General features: G+C 47.0%; 2 protein-coding genes and 1 long non-coding RNA gene across 6 annotated transcripts in view; 2 read left to right on the forward strand and 1 right to left on the reverse strand.

Moving 5' to 3' along the window:
- The first annotated feature begins 8,134 nt into the window (after positions 1-8,134).
- LOC113930168 lies at positions 8,135-16,534 on the forward strand. Of its 4 annotated transcripts, none has more exons than XR_003522479.2 (5): positions 8,135-9,015; positions 12,074-12,124; positions 12,767-12,935; positions 13,409-13,487; positions 15,859-16,534. XR_003522479.2 is itself a non-coding variant. In XM_035725464.1 (2 exons), exons 1-2 carry the CDS (start codon positions 8,370-8,372, stop codon positions 9,402-9,404), a joined length of 711 nt encoding a protein of 236 aa, XP_035581357.1. In that variant the 5' UTR covers positions 8,135-8,369; the 3' UTR covers positions 9,405-9,481. The 4 variants fall into 4 exon arrangements, 1 of the variants encoding a protein (XP_035581357.1); XR_004819803.1 differs by lacking the exon at positions 15,859-16,534 and adding an exon at positions 9,340-9,610 and having other exon boundaries at positions 13,409-14,388; XR_003522477.2 differs by lacking the exon at positions 15,859-16,534 and having other exon boundaries at positions 13,409-14,377.
- LOC113930224 (homeobox protein ESX1-like) lies at positions 9,402-17,251 on the reverse strand. Its single transcript, XM_035725466.1, has 3 exons — positions 17,111-17,251; positions 15,224-15,269; positions 9,402-9,908 (listed from the first exon to the last, which is right to left on the reverse strand). Exons 1-3 carry the CDS (start codon positions 17,182-17,184, stop codon positions 9,591-9,593), a joined length of 438 nt encoding a protein of 145 aa, XP_035581359.1. The 5' UTR covers positions 17,185-17,251; the 3' UTR covers positions 9,402-9,590.
- Positions 17,252-21,261: 4,010 nt separating this feature from the next.
- LOC113931255 overlaps positions 21,262-22,100 on the forward strand; it is a 6,145-nt gene continuing 5,306 nt past the window's right edge. The window contains exon 1 of the long non-coding RNA XR_003522709.2: positions 21,262-21,494. This is a non-coding gene — a long non-coding RNA (uncharacterized LOC113931255). The remainder of the gene's footprint in view (positions 21,495-22,100) is intronic.

The following is a 22,100-nucleotide window of genomic DNA, read 5'->3' on the forward strand; positions in this document are numbered from 1 at the left end:
TAAAAAATAACTGGAGACAAATGAAACTGAAAACATGACATTTCAAAATCTATGGGATGGAGCAAAGTGGTTCTAAGAGGAAAGATTATGGCAATACAGGCCTACCTCAAGAAACAAGAAAAATCTCAGTCTAATCTTATACCTAAAGGAGCTAGTAAAAGAAGAAAAAATGAAGCCCAAATTTAGCAGAATGAATGAAATAATAAAGAGTGGAAATAAATGAAATAGAAACCAAAAACATGATATCAAATAGATCAGAAATTAGGAACTGATGTTTTGAAAAGATTAAGGAAATTGATAAACCTTTAGCCAGTCTCATCAAGAAAAAAGAAGAGGGCTCAAATACATAAAATCAGAAATGAAAAAGAAGGGGCGCCTGGGTGGCTCAGTCATTAAGCATCTGCCTTGGGCTCAGGTCATGATCCCAGGGTCCTGGGATCGAGCCCCACATCGGGCTCCCTGCTCGGCAGGAAGCCTGCTTCTCCCTCTCCCACTCCCCTTGCTTGTGTTCCCTCTCTCGCTGTGTCTCTCTCTGTCAAATAAATAAAATCTTTAAAAAAAAGAAGTTACAACTAATAACACAGAAATACAAAAGATTATGAGACCACTATAACAAATTATTTGTCAATAAATTAGACAAATTAGGGAAAATGCATAAATTCCTAAAGATAGGCAATATTCCGAGAATCAACCAAAAAGAAATAGAAAATCTTAACATACCAATTAGTATAATGGAATTGAACTGGTAGTCAAAAAACTCCCAACAAGGGATGCCTGAGTGGCTCAGTAGGTTAAGCATCTGCCTTCGGCTCAGGTCATGATCCCAGGGTTCTGGGATCAAGCCCCGTGTCAGGTTCCCTGCTTGGCAGGGAGTCTGCTTCTTCCTCTGCTCCCCCCCCCGCCCCGCTCGTTCTCTCTCTCTCTCCCTCAAATAAATAAAATCTTTTTTTATAAGATCTATAAAGAACTTCTCAAACTTAACACCCAAAAAACAAATAATCAAGTCAAAAAATGGGCAGAAGACATGAAAAGACACTTCTCTGAAGAAGACATACAAATGGCTAACAGACACATGAAAAAATGTTCATCATCATTAGCCATCAGGGAAATTCAAATCAAAACCACATTGAGATACCACCTTACACCAGTTAGAATGGCAAAAATGGACAGGGAAAGAAACAACAAATGTTGGAGAGGTTGTGGAGAAAGGGGAACCCTCTTACACTGTTGGTGGGAATGCAAGTTGGTACAGCCACTTTAGAAAACAGTGTGGAGGTTCCTCAAAAAATTAAAAATAGAGCTATCCTATGACCCAGCAATTGCACTCCTGGGTATTTACCCCAAAGACACAGATGTAGTGAAAAGAAGGGCCATATGCACCCCAATGTTCATAGCAGCAATGTCCGCAATAGCCAAACTGTGGAAAGAGCCAAGATGCCCTTCAACAGATGAGTGGATAAAGAAGATGTGGTCCATATATACAATGGAATATTACTCAGCCATCAGAAAGGATGAATACCCAACTTTTACATCAACATGGATGGGACTGGAGGAGATGATGCTAAGTGAAATAAGTCAAGCAGAGAAAGTCAATTATCATATGGTTTCACTTATTTGTGGAACATCAGGAATAGCATGGAGGACATCAGGAGAAGGAAGGGAAAAATGAAGGGGGAATATCGGAGGGAGAGATGAACCATGAGAGACTATGGACTCTGAGAAACAAACAGGGTTTTAGAGGGGAGGGGGGTGGGGTGATGGGTTAGCCCGGTGATAGGTATTAAGGAGGGCACGTACTGCATGGAGCACTGGGTGTTATACAAAAACAACGGATCGTGGATCACCACATCAAAAACTAATGATGTATTGTATGGTGACTAACATAACATAATAAAATTTTTTAAAAAATCAAATAAATAAAATCTTAAAAAAAAACCTCCCAACAAACATAAATCCAGGACCAGGGGCACTTGACTGGTTCAGTCAGTACAGCACATGTCTATGGATCTCGGGTTAATGAGTTCAAGCCCCATGTTGTGTGTGGAACCTACTTAAAATAATAAATAAATAAATAAATTATTGATTAATTAATTAATAATAAAACCCCATAAACCCAGGACCAGATAGCTTCACAGCTGAATTCTACCAAACATTTATTTTATTTTTTTTGCAAAGAATATAACTTTATTAGAAATTCTGACATTTTAAAATTATTACATCTTTAACAAAATGTACTCAATGGAATATAAATACCATACTAATTAGAAACCTACAATCATTCATTAAAAAATATACAAACTATTCTCCAAAAATGTTGTACCAACATTATAAGAAAGTGTTTTTTCTCCAATATGCTGACACTGAATATTATTAATTTTCAAAAATTTCGCTGATCTGATGGGTGATCTGTTTTCCTTTGCATTTGCCTGATGAATACTGAAGCTACATATAGTTTCAAATGTTTATTGGCTACTTTTGTTTTTTCAGTGTAATATCTATTCATATATTTTGCCCACTCTTCTGTTAGGTTGTCTTTTTCCTATCAATTTGTAGGATTCTTTGTATATTGGGAATGTAAATCTTTTTTTATTATGTCGGTTGCAAATATTTTCCTAGTGATTTGTTTTAAATTTTTATTTATGAAGGCAACACTTTATTTTTTAAAGGATTTATTTATTTATTTATTTAAGTAATCTCTACACCCAATGTAGGCTCAAACTAATGATTCCGGTATCAACAGTTGCACACTCCTCCAACTGAGCCAATCAGGCACCCCTGAAGGAAATACTTGAAATTCTACCAAACATTTAAAGAAGAATTAATACCTATCCTTCTTGAACTATTCCAAAAATATAGAAGAGGAAAAATATGCTTCCAAATTGATTTTACAAGGCTAGCATTACCCTGATACCAAAATCAGACAAAGACACTGCAATAAAAGAAAATTACAAGTCAATAACTCTGATGAATAAACATGCAAAAATCCTCAACAAGGGGCGCCTGGGTGGCTCAGTCATTAAGCATCTGCCTTCGGCTCAGGTCATGATCCCAGGGTCCTGGGATCGAGCCCGGCATTGGGCTCCCTGCTCCACGGGAAGCCTGCTTCTCCCTCTCCCACTCCCCCTGCTTGTGTTCCCTCTCTCACTGTGTCTCTCTGTCAAATAAATAAATAATCTTAAAAAAAATCCTCAACAAAATATCCGCAAAATGAATTCAACAGTACATTAAAAGGATCATTCATCACAATCCAGTGATATTTATTCCAGGGATGCAAGGATGATTCAGTATCTCCAAATGAATCATTGAGATACACCACATTAAGTAATGAAAGATAAAAATCCTGTGATCATCTCAACAGATGCAGAAAAAACATTTCACAAAATTCGGCATCCATTCATGAGAAGCACTCTCAACAAAGTAGATATAGAAGGAACATACCTCAACACAATAAAGGCCATACATGAAAAACAACAAACATCATACTCAATATTAAAAAGTTGAGAGGTTTTCTTCTAAGATCAGGAAGGCAAGGTTCTTTTATTTCAGTACAGTACTGGAAGTACTAACCACAGAAATCAGACAAGAAGAATACATAAATGGCTTCCAAATTGGTAAGGAAGAAGTAAAACTGTCACTATTTGCAGATGACATAATACTATATACTATATAGTATACTGTATATAAAAAATCTAAAGACCACCAAAAAACTACTAGAATTAATAAATTCAGTAAACATGTTAAGATATAAAATCAATATACAGAAATCTGTTGTGTTTCTACACAATAATGACAAAATATCAGAAAGAAAATTAGGAAAACAATCCCATTTACAGTTGCACTGGAAAAAAATTGTTTAGGAATAAATTTAACCAAGTTGAAAGACCTGTATCTGAAAACAATAAATGACTGATTAAAAAAATGGAACAGAACATAAATGGTAAGATATACCCTCCTCATTGTTAGAAGAATTAACATTGTTAAAATGTCCACCCTACCCAAACCAATCTACAAATTCAATGCAATGCCTATCAAAATACCAACAGTATTTTTCACAGAATTAGAACAAATGATCTGAAAATTTGTATGGAACTAGGAAAGACCCCGAATAGATAAAGCAATCCTGAGAAAGGAGAACAAAGCTGGAAATATCACAATCCCAGATTTCAAATTATATTACAATGTTATACAAATCAAAATAGCACATTTGTCCAAAAAACACATATAGACGGTCAATACACATTAAAAGATGCTTACTATCACTAGTTATCAGGGAAATGGAAATCAAAACAACATGAGATATCATCTCACATGAGTCAGAATGGCTAAAATCAAATTCAAGAAATAACTGTTGGTGAGGATGTAGAGAAAAGGAAACCCATGTGCACTGTTTGTGGAAATGGAAATTGGTGCAACCACTGTGGAAAACACTATGAAAGCTCCTCAAAAAATTAAAAATAGAAAATACATATGATCAAGTAATTCCATTACTGGGTATACATGCCAAGAATGGAAAAACACTAATTCAAGAAGATATATGCACCCCTATGTTTATTGCAAGATTATTTACAAAGCCCAGACATCGAAGCAACCTGTGTCCATTGATAGATAAGTAAAAAAGATGTGAAATATACATGCAATGGAATATTACTCAGCCATAAAAAAGAATGAAATCTTCCCATTCACAAAAACATGGATCGACCTAGAGGGTATTATGCTGCATAAGATAAATCAGATGGAGAAAGACAAATATCATATGATTTCACCTGTATGTGGATTCTAAAAAACAAAACAAATTCATAAACAAACAAAAAACAGAAACAGTCTCTTAAACACAGAGAACAAACTGGTGGTTGCCAGAGGAAAGTGGGTAAGGGATGGAATAGGCAAAATAGGTGAAGGGAATTAAGAGTAACAAACCACCACTTATAAAATAAATGTCACAAGCCTGCCTGGGTAGCTCAGTGGGTTAAGAGCCGGACTCTTGGGTTTTGGCTCAGGTCATGGGTTGTGAGATCGAGCCCTGAACCCCACAATGGGCTCTACACTCAGCAGGGAGTCTGCTTAAAGATTCTCTCCCTCTGCCCCTCTCCCCACTTTTGCTGTCTCAAATAAATAAATCCTAAAAAAATAAATAAAATAAAATAAATGTAGCAGAGGTGAAAGGTATAACACAGAAAATATAGTCAATAATATTATAATGTTGTATGGTGACATGGTAATTGCATGTATGATGAACGTTGCATAATGCATTATGTAGAGAATTCTCCAATCACTAAGTGGTATACGTGAAACTAGTAACATTGTATGTCAACTATTTCAAACCAAGCAAAACGTAAAAAAAAAATTTTAATGAAAAAAGAAATCAAAGATGAAACAAATAAATAGAAAGATATACATATATATATATATATACTATGATCATAGATTGGAAGAATGAATATTGTTAAAATGTCTATAATACACAAAGCAACCCACAGGTTTAATGGCATCCATATGAAAATACCTATACTGGGGTTTTTTTGTTGTTTTTCTGTTAAACTTTATTTTAATTCCAGTATAGTTAACATACAGTGTTATATTAGTTTCAGGGATACAATATAGTAACTCAACAATTCCATACATCACCCAGTGCTCATCAAGACAAATGCACCCCTTAACCCCCATCACCCATTTCACCCATCCCTCCACCCACCTACCCTCTGGTAACCATCAGTTTGTTCTTTATACTTAAGAGTCTGTTTCTTGGTTTGTCTATCTTTTTTTTTCCTTTGCTCATTTGTTTTGCTTCTTAAATTCCACATATGAGTGTATAGCATTATACTCCCTAGCCCCATCCATGTCATTGTAAATGGATTCACAGAATTAGAACAAATAAACCTAAAAATTCCTTGGAACCACAAAAGAACCAGAATAGTCAAAGCAACCTTAAGAACAAATCTGGAGGTATCACACTACCAGATTTCAAACTATACTACAAATAGTAATCAAAGCAGAATGGTACTACAGGCAAAAACACAGGTACATGGATCAATAGAACGTAACAGCCCAGAGGCGCCTGGGTGCCTCAGTCAGTTAAGCGGCTGCCTTTGGCTCAGGTCGTGATCCCAGAGTCCTGGGATCGAGCCCCACGACGGACTGCCTGCCCAGTGGGGAGTCTGCTTCTCCCTCTCCCTCTGCCCCTTTCCCCTGCTCATGCTCTCTCGCATGCGCATGTGTGCGCTCTTGCTCTCTCAAGTAAATAAATAAAATCTTAAAAAAAAAAAGCCCAGAAATAAAACCAAGCTTAGATGATCAATTAATCTATAACAAAGGGGACAAGAATATACAATGGGGAAAAAAAGAGTCTCATCAATAAATGGTGCTGGGAAAATGAACAGCTACATGCAAAAGAATGAAACTGGACCACTTACTTGCACAATACACGGAAATAAACTGAAAATAAACAAAAGACCAAAATGTAAGAGGCGCCTGGGTGCTTCAAACGGTTAAGCATCTGACTCTTGATCTGAGCTCAGGTCTTGATCTCAGTGTCATGAGTTCAAGCCCCGTGTTCGGCTCTAGGCTGGCCATGGAGCCTACTTAAAAAATAATGATAATAATAAAATAAAATAACAAAATAAAGACCAAAATGTAGATCTGAAACCATAAAGCTCCTAAAAGAAAAAAAAAGACAGAAAATTTACAGACATCAGCCATAACAATATTTTTCTGGATATGTCTCCTCAGGCACGGGAAATAAAAGCAAAAATAATTAAATGGGACTACATCAAACTAAAAAGCTTTTGCACAGCAATGGAAATGATCAAAAAAACAAAAAGGCAACCTCCAGAATGGAGAAAAAAATTGTAAATCATGTATCTGATAAGAGGTTAATATTCAAAATTTATAATCAACGCATACAACTCAACACCAAAACAAAAATCAAATCAAAACAGGGTAGAGTACCAAAATAGACATTTTTCTTTAAAAAAAATTACATATGGCCACTGAACACATAAAAGATGCTACACATCACTAAATACCAGGGAAACGCAAATCAAAACCCCGGTATCACGTAACACCAGTCAGAATGCCCAGGGTTGAAAAGAGAAAAAATAAGTATTGCACAGGATGTGTAGAAAGGGAACCCTTCTGAATGTTGGTGGGAAGGTAAAATGATGCAGCCGCTATGAGAAACAAGTGTGGACATCCCTCAAAAAATTACAATACAGGTATCATACAATACAGTATTTCTACTTCTGGGTATTTACCCAAACAAAAACACTAATATGAAAAAACATATTCACCCTAATGTTTATTCCAGCATTATATACAATAGCAAAGATACGGAATCAATTTATGCGTCCATCCATGATTGACTGGATAAAAAAGATGTGGTCTATATGCACAATGGAATATTTCCTCAGCCATACTGAAGACTGAAACCTTAGAATTGGTGGTAATGTGGATGGACCCAGACGGTATTATGCTACAAGAAATGTCAGAGAAACACAAATATCATATTATTTCGCTAATAAGTGGAATCTAAAAATCAAATCAACAAAACAGAAACAGATAAAAAGATGTAGAGAACAAACAAGGTTGCCCGAAAGGAGGAGGTGGGGGATGGGCAAAATAGCTGAAGGCAATTAAGAGGTGCGAAATTGCAGTCAAAATAAATACGTCTCCGCAATGAAAAGCATAGCATAGGGAATATAATCAATGATATAATAACTTTCTATGGTGACATATGGTTAACTACAGTTCCATGGTGAGCAATTCCAAATATATATAATTGTCGAATCACTACGCCGTACATTGGAAATCACGATATTTTAGGTAAAGTACATTTCTATTAATTTTTTTTACGTAAAAACAAAAAAATATACACACGAAAATTAAAATAATAACAAACAAAACAATGAAAATAAGACAATATAAAATACACTGTAAAGTAAAAGATACAATAAAAAAATGAATAAGGGAAAAATAAAATATAAAACGAAGGAAAATAAACAAAAACCAAAATAAACAGTGAAATGAAATATAAATAAAATGATAAAATAAAAAAAAACCCAGTTTCCCTCTAGCGTCTGACACCTAAATTTCACAAATAAGAGAACTAGCACGATATCACTAAAGATACATACCACAAGTGGTTTCAAAAATTGCTATTTACAAGCAAACGTCCCGGAATCAGACGCGAAGATGGTGCCCGGACAGCTCCTGGAGAACACACCTTGAGAGGGAGATGCGGGATGGGGTCGAGGGCCCACAGCTAAGGGCTGAGGCCACCCAGGTCTCTGCGGGGAGGAAGGAGGTGAGTCACAGCGGCGGCGACGCAGAAAGCCGGCAGCTTCGCCGGGCTGGGGGAGCTTCGAAGAAACGCTATGCTTCCCCCATCCCGAGGCGGCACCCCGGAACCACTGCTAGCACACGAGGGGGCCACCCGATCTCGGATCCGGGAGATCGCCGACGCCTGGGCTCACAGAACCCGCTGCGGCGCCACAACCCAAACCTGGGGGACCGGGGGAGACATTTTGGGTGCACCGGCAAAACTCGTCCCCAGGGCTGGGGTCGTCCTGGCAACACGAAGGGCGGTGTGTGCCAGTGTAAATAACCCGATCGGGCAACAGGTACACAGCCTCGGTTCCGCAGGAGCCCCTCTCTCTCCGCGAGTCCCGGTGGACAAAAACCCCTGTCCTTTCTCAGCCGCCGACTTGGAACGACTGCACGCAAGGACCGCGGGCCACCGCCACGGTCTCGCCGAAGGGCGCCGGGCAGCTGGGAGCCGGCGACCGAGCGATGCTGGGCCCTCGGCCTCTGGGGCGTGGGGGAAAGGGAGGACCGAGAGCCCAGCGCCGGCCTTGAAGGGGGTCCCCTCTCGTGGCACCTTGGCGGAGGCAGGACGCAGGACGCAGGACCCTCCGGCCGGAATGCCGTCGCCGCGTCTCCTCCACCCAAAGGGCCGGCACCGGACACAACTTGCGGAGCACCAGCCGCTGCACGGCCGGCTGCCGCTTCTCCGGGAGCCCCGTGAGTAGCCCCTCAGAAGTGTCCCTTCCAGTCCCCGGGTGGGCCTCAGCACCTCCCCGCGGCTGCGGCTCAGCCCCGCCTGGAAGCACAGCGTTCTCTCCCTGGAGGCGGACGCCACCCCGTCTTGCACGGCGGCGCGGGACCGCTGGGGCACGGGCTGGGGGCAGGGGGGAGTGCGGGGGAAGATGGGGTGCTGGAGGGCACGGTGGGTCTTTGGAAGCCGGCCGCGGGCACTTGGGGAACTTCAGACAGGGCCGTGGCCTCCTGATGGCGGCTCAGGGACGCGGCTGCCTGAAAGCAGCAGGCCTCCTTGCCTTTCTGCAGGAACGGCGCCGTCCATCACATGCACTGACCCCATACCACGCGCAAAACAAACACGCCGAGCGTGAATTGATAACTTTATTGAAAAGACAACAAGTGCCCAAAAATGAGGGTCCGTGAATTTGCACTTCTCCTGCATACATTTAGCGGGCATTTAGTGAACTGCTCTTGGCGGCGAGCTACACAGAATGGGGCTGGGCTCAAAAGCACCGTGGGAAAAAACCGTCACGGAGGCCATTCTGTGGGAAAAGGGCTTACCAGCGAACCACGGACGGTAGGAACCCGGGAGCGCCCACAGGAGGGCAGCCGAAGGGAGGGAAAGGTGGAGGCAGCCAGGGCAGAGGAGGCAAGAAGGCAACAGGGAAGAGCGGCATGGGCCGCGGAGGTGGTCCCAGCAGCAGTGGCTGGGGGAGAACGCACAGGCAATCCGGCCGCTCCTGATTGAGGACGGCACGGTAGGGTCCACCCAAGTTAAAGATGATGGGGCGGACCATGGCCACGGGGGGCACGTTTCTGAACCTCAGTGCCCTCTGATGTCTCCTCCACTTGGCCCTCCTGTTCTTAAACCAAACCTTCAATCAGAGAGAAAAAGAGATCGTTTTAGTACGTTGAGCACTGGATGTCATACAGGAGAAAACAAGCAGGCTACTTACTCTCTATGCCCTTAAGGTTTGAAACGGCATCAGGGGAGCTATGTCCTTCTTGCTAAAATCGCTTAGGGAACTCAGGGCCACGGGCCCCCCTGCAGCTCACCCCGAGAGGGCACCCACGCTGCGCCAGGCTGTGCCAGGCTCTGGCTCGGCTCTCTGCTTTGCCTCTGTCCTCCCACCTTGCCTATTACTTTTCCCCGTTCTCAGCAGCAGGTGTAGGTGAGGAACGGCGCTCTGTCCCTGCCGTGACTGTCACACCTGGGATGTCTGTGTCCTCACAGCTGACCAGCAGCTGTCCAGCTGCCACTGGCCCCTAGTCACTAGGCAGGTGTCACCCTGCTTATGGGGGAAGCTCAGCATCGTCCAAGAGTCCTGCTGAGGGGAACAAACCCCATTTTGAAAAGCCCGTCTTGAACAAAGAGTAAGTACGTCATCCATAGGAACGTGCCGGATCTTTCAACAACAGCAGCGTTCCTTTCAGGATGACTGAAGGGTCGCTCCTCTTCTGAAACCGCTTCAGAGTGAAAAAGATGCTATTGCGAGCGAGGCTTGGGCATGGAGGGCCCAGGAGCCTGTGGCTGGTCCTGCTGGGACAGGAGGAAGCCGAAGCGCTGGACACTACCTGAATGTTACAGACATCGGGGACAATGCGTGTTTACACGAACTAGGACCAGATTTGCTAAGTTCGTAAAATCTCGTCCAGCCAACAGATCGGGGGCAAAGAGGCTCACCGCCGTCACTGTGGTGGATTCTGCAGCCTCCAGCCTGCACCACCCTCCAGGCTTTCCTGGGCTCAGCCCCCGGTCAGCTCCCTCCTCTCTGGCTACGGTTCCAGCACCCTGGACAGGACCCCTGCTGCCCAGCGGGGCAGGGCCGCCCCCCCTCCCCAGGCCCCTCTACTCAACCAGGAGAGCCCCATCCCATCCCTTATCCTCTTTTCTGTTGTTCACTGAACTACAGTTGACATACAATACTGTATTCGCCTCAGGTGTACGACATAGTGATTCGACAGTTCTCTACAAAATGCTCGCCGCGGTAAGGGCAGTCACCATACAAAAGGATTACGATATCACTGACTATATTCCTTACGCTGTCCTTTTCATCTCCGCACCGGATTTATTTTTCAACTGAAGTTGGTACCTCCTAATCCCCTTCACTTATTTTTCCCATGCCCCCACCCCCTCCCCTCTGGCAACCTCCATCCTGTCCTCTGTAAATGAGTCTGTATCGGCTCCGTTTGTTGATTAGTTTTGTTTTTAAGAGTCCACATATAAGTGCAATCATACAGTATTCTTAAGGCAAGAAGGTGAAACTGACATTGTAGGAAGACAGTCAACCACCATGTGGGTGAGGAGTCACAAAATGGCTCCTCCCTAGTATCTGCCAACTCTGAACCCTACAAATAAAACCTGTCCTTTGGACTCCACTGTCCTCTCCGCATCCCAGTTAATGGAATTTCTTTGTATTTAATATCTGTAGACATTCCCGGTTTGCAAATGTCACTTGACACAAAGGGGGCCTCTACTCTCCCTGTGGCCTCATTTTCCCTCTGCCGTCCTAGTATTTGGTCTTTCTGCTGCATGAATATGCTGTCTAAAAACACCAGCGCCGTGGACCTCATCTTGGGGGGATCCAAGTTTACCAGAGGCCAAATCTACACAAATGCCAAGTAGCCTAGCTGAGGTACACACTGATCCTCCTTCCGTATTTCTAATACTGGATTCATATAACAGCTCTTACTGCACTTGGGGGCACATCCATTAAACTCTTCCTCACACAAACACTTTATGATCTCAGTTATATGGGGAATCTAAAAAAACCCAACAAACTCAAGGAAAAAGAGATCAGATTTGTGACCACTTTTAGAGGGCTTGGGTGGAGGAACTGCCTGAAGGTGGTCAAAAGGTAAAAACTTCCAGTTCTAAGATAAATAAGTACCAGGACTCTAATGTAGCATAAGGACTATACTTAACACTACCTTATGGTATCTATGCCAGTTAAGAGATTCAATTTTAAGACTTCTATTCACAAAGAACAAACTGTTTATTTTTCTTTTTGTCTTTTTCCTTTCTTCTCTGTCTCTCTAGGACATGATGGATGGTAACTAGACTTGCTGTGGTAAACACCTCACAATAGATGTAAGTCAGATCATTATGCTGTATACCTTAAATTGATACAGGACTCTATGCAACTTATGTCTTCATAAAACTGGGAAAAACTTCTTTGAAAATTGAAAGTGCCGGGGCGCCTGGGTGGCTCAGTGGGTTAAGCGTCTGCCTTCGGCTCAGGTCATGATCCCAGGGTCCTGGGATCGAGCCCCGCATCGGGCTCCCTGCTCGGCAGGGAGTCTGCTTCTCCCTCTCCCTCTCCCTCTCCCTCTCTGTCTCTTATGAATAAATAAATAAAATCCTTAAAAAAAAAAAAAAGAAAAGAAAAAGTCTTTCCAATTAGCACACGTCAGAATCCAGCCTGGACTAAGAGCCAGTGCCCACTAGTGACAAATTCCACACAATCTCTTCCTAAAAGGACCACAAGAGGAAGATCAAAATCTCAGGTGTCAGACATTCCTCACAGGAATATTCACTAATGCGTTTGGTCGGTTCAGAGATTGGAATGTGAGTCATATCCCCAAGGCATCTTTCTGGCCTTAGGCTTCCACCTGTGCTGGGGTGGCGGCCACCTGGTTGGATCGGCCTCCACCTGGTTGGGTCGGCCTCCACCTTTGTTAGCTTGGTGGAACCTTGTTTGAAATTGTTGCTTTCGTTTCTTTTCTCTTGTAGACAGATTTCAAAGGTGGCACCTACCCCCCTCCCATCTCCACCGTAATGCACGGGTCTACTGTTTAACAAGGTTATCAGGCCGACTATGAAGGAGTTCCAGAAAATGAAGATGTAGGCCTGGCACTCTCCACACCTGTTTACCAAGTACTTAAAAGCCACAGCTCTAAAAGTAAATTAATGAAATTTAACATCTTTTAAATAAAATAAAATATTTTTTTTAAATTAAAAGGTAAAATTGCCTTCGTCTGAATCCTAGAGCAAGAAATCGTATATATTAGGGCGCCTGAGTGGCTCGGTTGGTTAAGCGTCTGCCTTGACTCCAGTCAAGATCCTAGAGTCCCAGGATCCAGCCCCATGTCAGGCTCCCTGCTCAGTGGGGAGTCTGCTTCTCCCTCTGCCGCTCCCCGACTGTGTTTGCTCTCTCACGCGCTCACTCTCTCTCTCAAATAAAATCTTAAAAAAAGAAAGAAATCATATATATTGGAAAAACAAAAAACAAACAAACAAAAAAAAACAACCCAGCAAGAGGCCTAGGCACCTGCACTACAAGCAGTAAGAGTAAAAATAAATTTCTGAACTTTTAAAATAAATTAAAAGTAATTCTATAATGACAAAATACAATTGTTTCCGTCTGAATCCTAGAGTGAAAAAAATCATATGTTACGAGGAAATACCAAGAGCAGGAGGCCCAGGCTGTTGTACTTGAAGGTCTACCCTCCCTGTAAGTCTCAGCTTCACTGGACATAAGGTAGTTGCTTATCTGCTGTGTCATGTGTGTGAAATCTTCCCTCAAGCCTATGCCAAAATATTTGTAAATTCACTCCTTAGGCAAAGAGCTTATGCTCGTTTTCAGTAAATCAGTGTAATTCAACTCCTTGGTGAGTTGAGCGATTTGAACGATTTCCACTTCAGACTCCATCCAAATGTGACCCGACAGTGAAGTGGTGCCTGCATGATAACCCTTTCAGGAGCTGAGCTGTCTGTTGAGTATGTGTGCTTGCGGGTATTCCTTTCTTTACGTTTATATAAAATATTTATGTTTCTGTATATATTGTTCTAAGATGGGTTATATATAAATGTACCATATATAATATAAACTTGTGTATATACAAGTCACGTATGAGTGCTTATACAGGAATACATAGGAATTACATAATTATACCCTTATAGTATAATACTTAAATAATACATGATGATTCTATTGTAGAGAAACATTACTACCATATAATGATATTGCTATATCAATAGATTAACGTGCTACTCAATAACTAATATCAATTCATAATAAATAAATATTAATCCATAACTGATACAGCAAAGAACAATCTATTGGCTATAGTATATGGTAATTGTATATTACATAGGACTATATTAATAACATCGTAGATAATAACTGATTAATTATATGTGCATTATAGAAATATATTTTATATTAGCAATAACAATGATGTCACATCGATATATATGGTATTTATCTGTTATGGAAGATGCTTAAAAAAGAATATACTTTTGATATACTGTGTATTTATTACGTATACATTTAACATATCAAATATATATATTCTATACTAGATGAATATGTAAGCATATATTCTATGAATTAAATGTGATTTATATGTTATATAATTTATATTCATATTTACTACATGGCATGTACTTCTTTTTTTTTTTAAGATTTTATCTATTTATTTGAGAGAGAGAGAATGAGAGATAGAGAGCACGAGAGGGAAGAGGGTCAGAGGGAGGAGCAGACTCCCCGCTGAGCAGGGAGCCCGAAGCGGGGCTCGATCCGAGCCCCCGGGACTCCAGGATCATGACCTGAGCCGAAGGCAGTCGCTTAACCAACTGAGCCACCCAGGCGCCCCACTACATTCCATGTACTTCTAGATCACATATTGATTTATATAATAAATACACATATATGTTAGTATATACTCCATATAAAAATAGTACGTATACTATATATATGATCCATAATTATGATGTTATATGTAAATACATGTATCCGTTAGTATACAGGTATATATTACATATAAAAATAATACGTATACTATATATATGATCTATAGCTATGATTATATTTCTATTTGTGCTATATTTAAAAATCCGTATAAATATGTGTATTCTATGTCTAATTCAGTGACATCTAAAAGTATATATAGGTACAGTTTATACAGACATGTGTGTATATTTTATAGAAGGGATACGATACAATACTAGTTTTTTCATTCCTTTAGGAAATCATGTTCCCTCTGGAAATGGGCAATTTCCCAAACCTGGGCTTTATTTATCCCGTTGTCCCCCCACCAAGACCCAAAAGTTCAACACTTATTTCTCAAAGCTAGCAAAGGCCACAAAAACCCAGGACGGTGAGAAGGTCAAGGACAAAGATGTCCAAGTCCTGAAGCCGGTTTTAGAACGGCTCCCAGCCAAATGGTTTCTTTCGGGTTTACTGACCTGCACTCTGGCTTCAGGCACATCGATTAATCTTGCAAGCTCCTGGCTGAGGGGAGAAAAATCAATATTTGGAGTTGGGGGTGAATTAAAATACAGCATTTTTCCTTCCTCTTTTTAACATTTTTTTCAGGGAGATGTCAGTGACATTTTAGGAACCAGTCTGTACACTTAGGGAAAGTCACACCATTTCAGGTTTGACAATGAGATGCAGTGGACCAAGACCTGAAGGAAAGCCAAGTCTCTTGGGTAAAGGAGGCACAGTCCCCGAGAACACACGACATTCTAATTCAGTTTCCTTTAGTGTTACCAACTTCAAAATGAAGAAATATCTCTGAGGATCTAGCCCTACCGACTTTCGATCATTGCTCTTAACCCCATTTTATGGATTAAATTAGAGCCCTCCAATAAGGTGCTGTCCATCCATCTCTCTCACCCTCTCTCTCTGACTCTCCCCCCAGCTCTCTCTCTCTCTCTCTCCCTCTCCTTCTCTCTCTCTCTCTCCCTCAGTGATGACCAAGTTAGAGTACATTCCCATAGGTGCTAAGGGATGGCACGAACTGCTGTTCATTCTTTGGTTGTGCTTGTTTTAAAGTTTCGGTATCACTGACTTCCTCCTCCCCTACCTCCGCCCACAGCCGCAGACGCCTCGCCCCCAACACTGTCCTGTACCATCTAGCTGGAGCTTTCCTTCTGCAGGGCAGCTTTCCCTCAAGCAAGATTTAATTGGACTCTGTTTTCAGATTTTATTTTTAAATAATCTCTACAACCGGCGTGGGGCTCGAACTTAAGACCCCAAAATCAAGAGTCACAGGCTCTACCGACTGAGTCAGCCAGGCGCCCCTTTTCTTTTCTTTTCTTCCTCTTCTTTTTTTTTTTTTTTAACTTTTCATTGTTTCAAGACCTCTAGCAAAATCGAAGGGAATGCAGAATATTCACTAATCCAGATAGTTTTCAAGTGCACTACTTAAAAATGTAAAAATGGGTGCAGGGGCCCCACGGCGGTGTAGAGATTACTGAAAATGAATCATTTTAAAAAACCGAGTGCAGAAATAATTCACGACGAGTAGACTTACCACGATTTTAAACAAAGGTAGGATCCTAAACCACTTGCTCCCGCGTCTCAGACCTGTCGCCCTCGTCCCCGCCCACCCTGCTGCCAGTAGGACATTTTTCTGTGAAGGGCGGCGGACGCTTTCCCGGCTGGACGCGATCAAACCCGCCCGAGCGAGCGTCCGCCTTCGCCGCCCCACCCGCAGAGCGAGCGCTCAGCTCCCGCAGAAGCGCCAGTGCCCGGCGGGCCCGGCAGCCTCGACGCCGCTGGGTGTTCGTCCGCCGCGAGGACAGAGACGCTGCGAACCCGTCCGGCCCGCCGCCGGCGAGGCCGGGAGCCCGCGCCCGGCGCCGCAGCCCGTCCAGCCCGCCGCCCGCCGCCCGCGAGGCCGGGAGCCCGCGCCCGGCGCCGCAGCCCGTCCAGCCCGCCGCCCGCCGCCCGCGAGGCCGGGAGCGCGCGCCCAGCGCCGCAGCCCGTCCAGCCCGCCGCCCGCCGCCCGCGAGGCCGGGAGCCCGCGCCCGGCGCCGCAGCCCGTCCAGCCCGCCGCCCGCCGCCCGCCGCCCGCGAGGCCGGGAGCGCGCGCCCGGCGCCACAGCCAGTCCAGCCCGCCGACCGCCGCCCGCGAGGCCGGCAGCCCGCGCCCGGCGCCGCAGCCCGTCCAGCCCGCCGACCGCCGCCCGCGAGGCCGGGAGCGCGCGCCCGGCGCCGCAGCCCGTCCAGCCCGCCGCCCGCCGCCCGCGAGGCCGGCAGCCCGCGCCCGGCGCCGCAGCCCGTCCAGCCCGCCGACCGCCGCCCGCGAGGCCGGGAGCCCGCGCCCAGCGCCGCAGCTCGCTTACCGCATGAACGCGTTGGGATACTGGGTGCGCTGGAAGAAGTTCTCCAGCTCGCGCAGCTGAAACAGGCTGAACATGACGCGCAGGGTCGTCGGCTGCCCCTGTGCCGGCGCCGGACCCGTGACGGGGGCCTGGAGCGGCGGCCCCCCCCGGCCCCGGCTGCCCTGGCCCAGGCGGTGGAGATTCTGCGGCGCCGTCGCCGTCGCCGTCGCCGTCCGCTTCCTCCTCGACTTCAGCGGCCGCAGGGTCCTGCTCCGGTGCGACCTCGTCCCCCGCTTCCGCCGCCGCTCCGTCTCCGGTGTCTTCGGTGTCTTCGGTAAGCGACATCGCCGCAGGCCGGGTTTCTGCAGAGGAGGAGATCCAGACAGAAAGATCAGGGCATCGGTGCCCAGGCTGTGGGAAGGAGGGCGCGAGGGACAGCATCTGCGGGGTGTCGGGACCGCCCCCCTCGCCCAGGGAACGTTGGTTTCTGGGGCTTGCTGCAGGCGCCTGTCCCAACGGGCACCGACCCTGCGGCTCTTCGCGGTCCTCGTCGACTTCCAGGCTGAGGAAGCCGGGGTCATCGTCCTGGCCTGGGCCGGGAGGCTCCACATCCCTGGTGCCGTCTTCTGCAGACTCCCCGTCGGATCCTTCTGGATCCATGGGTGACGACGCCGAGAGCGGTGGCCTGCGGACGGGCTCCGGCAAAGCGGTCCTGGCGTTGTCGGGTTCCCGAGTGTCTGGGTAGGCGCCCCCTCTCTATATACCGCCCGCTGCTGGGGGTTGGGCTCGCGGACGTGCGCATGCGGTCCGGGCTTGGGCACCAACCAGGCGGGTGCACTTGCAAGGGGAGCTCGGGTAGGGCGCTCTTTGCCGAGGGCGTCGGAGCCGGCAATGCCTAGCTAGAGGGGATGAGTCTTCAAGTCGGAGCTGGGCTCGCACGCCCCGAACGGGTGGTCTGTCTCCCCCACAGGAAGGCGCTGTGCTGCATGGCGCAAGCCCGTGTGGGTAGGGTGAGACACAGACCTCACCCTAGCTCTGGAGGCCCTGCCCAAGTGTTGGGAGAATGTCTCTTGGGCCAGCCCTGCGAATCCCGCCGCCGGGGCTAGAGGGGAATAGTAATGCAAGGAAAGTGATGGGCTCGAGGTGGCACCGTCTGAGGTTTTTCCGGGAGGCGGCTCAAGTCAGAGCCCGCCAGACCCCTGGGTCCCCGGGAACAGGAGCTTGGGCTGCGGTCTTCTGAGCGCGCCTCTTGCTCAGATGCGCTCTGCAAATAAAACCACGCTTGCCCCCTTGAGAGTGTCCTGTGCCTCCGGGATTTTATTGATATTTTTTTTAAGATTTTCTGTATTTATTTAACTGACAGAGAGAGAGAGAGAGAGAGAGAGAGAACACAAGTGGGAGAGGGAGGTGCAGGCTTCCCGCTGAGCGGGGAGCCCGATGCGGGGCTCGATGCGGGGCTCGATGCGGGGCTCGATGCGGGGCTCGATGCGGGGCTCGATCCCAGGACCCTGGGGTCATGACCTGAGCTGAAGGCAGACGCTTAACCGGCTGAGCCACCCAGGCGCCCCCTGGGCCTCCGGGATTTTAGTAATGAAGCCACATCTCAGTACAGGGCTACGAACCTGCACAGGGCGTTCGAGCGTTCCAGGTCGGCTTCCACTGGACAGAGCTCCTGCTCGTTTGGGTTTTTTCAGTTTCTCTTTTTCAAAGTTTTGTTCGTCTCATTGCAACCATGGATCTTGAAACACCTTTGGGCACAGCGTCTATGCCTCTGCCTCGAGATTCTCTATACAAGCATGCATGTCCCTTAGGGTGGGACCCTTTGGATCTGGGTCATCACCCACTTTCCTGCCGCTCTTTCTCCACCCCCCCCACCCTCCTCCCCTCGGTTTTCCTGGAAATGGCTTCCTGAGCCCTTGCTGAGGAATAAATAAATTTCATTTCTTTGTTGTTTTCTTTTTCGTTTCCTTTCTTATTTTTGTTTCTTGCAGCCGGGGATACATTCTTATTGGTTGGAGAGTGGAGTTTAAGCAGGTGTTTGGTTTCTCCAGGTGAATACAATAAAAGGACAAGGGCCAAGAGATTTGGGGTATAGCACGGAATCGATGATACAGAGTGGCTATATAGTTTGTCCCAGTTCAATAAATGTAAGGTGGCGTGCATTCTTTTGTATGTAAATTTTACGTCCAAAGAAGAAAACCCTAAGCAAATACTGAACTCAACCTGATGGTACGCATGCTTCTTTCTTGTCAAATAAAAGAGAGCGGGCCGGATTGAGGGCTCTGCGGGTTTCCCTTCCAGAACTGTTTTACAGATGCTCCGACACTTGGTAATATCCTAAATATTGAAAATAGCTTCTAAGAACGGGTCCTGTGCTGGACAGTGTACCTGACTTAGCCCATGTTTACCGTGCTCATCCGCCCCGTTTGAAATCCGAAGCTACAGCATTTCTGTGGGCTCCTAAATGCAGCATGGGCCCTAGGCACCTCACCGACTGCGCCTGAGGGACAGAGGTGCCCCAGCCTCGTGCTCCCAGAGGACGGGTAAGACACTAAGAAAGGTCTGTGGACCAATTCGTTTTCACAGAGGTGGTAAGGGATGACAATGGGACTACCTCCTCCTGACTTGAACCAAATGTTTCCTCCTCTGGTTGGCCCTTGGTGAGGGCGGCCGGCCCCCGCCCCACCGCCGTTGGCCAGATAGCCCAGGCACAGTTTTGACTTGGGGTTAATTATTGCGTGAGAGCCCTACAAGGGTTCTCGTCATCTGCGTGTTAGACCACCTACAGTCTCTGCGTGTTCTTTCCTGTCTCCGATCTCCGCGGAGCAGTCCTGCCTGCTCCGCCTCGGTCACTCACGTGACCCTTGACAGATCTCGCCCTCCCTGGGCACCTGTCGTGCCAGCATCCACTGAACATGTTTCCTTCCCTACCTTCACACCTTGCACGCCTTAGCGACCGAACGGAGCCTCGTCCCCGGCAAAAGTAGCCCCGAATCATGGTTCCATGTGCACGGAACATGAGTCAGGGGTCCCAGCCCCACATTGGGTGGCACATGGTTCCATGTGCCACATTCACGGGAGGGGGCTCTGGAGCCGGAGGGCTGCCATCTGCAGCCGGCTTGCTCACCCCTTGCGAGCTGGCTGGCCTGCTGAGTTGCTTCTTCTCACTTTACCCTGGTCTCCTCATCTGTAAGAGGGGGATGGCAGTAGCCACTACCTCACCAGGGTGCTGCCGGAGTAACTGAGGTGAGAAAAATACACTATTCCCGCGGGCCCTACCGTGCGGTCTCACAGCTCCGCTTTCAGTCCGTTTTGTGTTTCTTTAGTCGCAGGGGCCCACGAGGGGAGAGAGGCGGTGGTCACTCACTCACGGCTGGCCTGCGGACAGAAGGTTGTCTTGAGACTCTGAGCTCTCTAGCCCTACCTGTCCTTCGGGTCTTTTTCTCCCTCTTTTTTGGCTTTTTGTTTTCTTGTTTGTTTGTTTGCTTAAGTAATCTCTAGACCCAATGTGGGGCTGGGACCCCTGACTCCAAGATCAAGAGTCACACGCTCCACCATCTGAGCCAGCCAGGCGCTCCGCTACATGCCTCTTTGTACCGACACAGGCCTCAGTCAGTCAGTAAAGCTTTGTCGGCTGCTGTGTTGCCAGGGCCCTCTGCCAGGCGGTGCGGGGCAGGTGTCCGGTCCAGACTCAGCCACCCGCGTGCCCTGGTTCTCCCAGTGTGGGGAGAGAGCTCAGCCCATGTGAGAGCGAGAAGCTGGAAATGATGGAGTCCCAGCACCACGAACTGGCTCTGTGGCCCAGGTAAACCGGCTGATCTCTGCGCCTCCCAGGCCAGCTCTGCAGAACGGGGATCGTGATGCCCCCTGCTCTCCCGAGCTGTGGCTTCTACTCGAAGTGATGCAAGTAAGGCCCGGGGCGGGGGACTCGGACAAGTGGAGCCCATGCTGGAGTTAAGGGGTCAGGACTGAGTGGGGTCAGGCTGGACATGGGCCCTCACCGTGATCGAAGGTGCCGGACAGGGTGCCTCGCCCCCGCTCCTGAGCAGATGGGAGAGCCTGTGGAGTGAACGGATATGCTTGCTCGTGCTTGGGGCCCTCCCGGGAGTGCTCACTGTGCACCAGGGCCTGGCTCATCCACCTTACCGCTGTCCCTTGTGCGGGACGGGGTGCTGTGGGCCCCCCCCGGGGGGGTGGGGTGGGGGCATCACTGTTTTTTGCTTTTTCCTTAACCAAGGCCATGGAGGCTTGGAGAGGTTCGGTGACTTTGACCAGGCGACACAGCTTGCTGGAGGGGGCCAGGATCCAAAGCTCTGAAGAGACTGTTCCTAGCAGCCCCTGGTCGAAGCAGATTTGGCTTCTGGGGAGTTGTGGGGTTTCCCTTCCTCCTCAGACGGAGTCAGAGGTGGGTACGGGCTAAGCAGGCTGTGCGTGGAACTTCAGTTAAAGGGGGTAGTGTGAGCAACCCCGGGAGGGAGGGAAGAAGTCTAAGGCTTGTCTCAGGGAACCCAGACACAGCCAGGGGGCCAGGCAGCCCCCTTTCCACCTGGCTCCTGGATCAGGTCCTCAAGGAGAGCCTGGGCCTTGGTGTGCGTGTGCGTGTGCATGTTGGGGGGCTGGCAGGGCCCTTCTGGCACCATGTGTGTGCACGTGCGTGTTGGGCAGCTGGCCGGGCTCTCCTCAGCACGATGTGTGTGTGTGTTGGGGGGATGGTCAGGCACTCCTCAGCACTGTGTGTGTGTGTGTGTGTGTTGGGGGGGATGGTCAGGCACTCCTCAGCACTGTGTGTGTGTGCACGTGCGTGTTGGGGGGCTGGCCGGGCCCTCCTCAGCACTGTGTGTGTGTGTGTGTGTGTTTGGGGGGAATGGTCAGGCACTCCTCAGCACTGTGTGTGTGTGTGTATGTGTGTTGCGGGGTTGGTTAGGCACTTCTCGGCACTGTGTGTGTGTGTGTGCATGCGCGTGTGAGCGTGTTGTGGGGCTGGCTGGGCCCTCCTCAGCACTGTGTGTGT

Source organism: Zalophus californianus, chromosome X (assembly GCF_009762305.2).
Source record: "Zalophus californianus isolate mZalCal1 chromosome X, mZalCal1.pri.v2, whole genome shotgun sequence".
NCBI lineage: Eukaryota > Metazoa > Chordata > Mammalia > Carnivora > Otariidae > Zalophus > Zalophus californianus.

What these genes read in the sequence shown, in the direction of transcription:
- LOC113930168 (XM_035725464.1), top strand. Translation starts at nt 8,370, where the DNA reads ATGCTTCCCCCATCCCGAGGCGGCACCCCGGAACCACTGCTAGCACAC. An exon ending in GCCGCTTCTCCGGGAGCCCC is followed by an intron (nt 9,016 to 9,339) that starts GTGAGTAGCCCC and finishes GCCTTTCTGCAG; the next exon opens with GAACGGCGCCGTCCATCACA.
- LOC113930224 (XM_035725466.1), bottom strand. Translation starts at nt 17,184, where the DNA reads ATGTTCAGCCTGTTTCAGCTGCGCGAGCTGGAGAACTTCTTCCAGCGC. An exon ending in TATCCCAACGCGTTCATGCG is followed by an intron (nt 15,270 to 17,110) that starts GTAAGCGAGCTG and finishes TTCTCCCCTCAG; the next exon opens with CCAGGAGCTTGCAAGATTAA. An exon ending in TGCCTGAAGCCAGAGTGCAG is followed by an intron (nt 9,909 to 15,223) that starts GTCAGTAAACCC and finishes CTCTGATTGAAG; the next exon opens with GTTTGGTTTAAGAACAGGAG.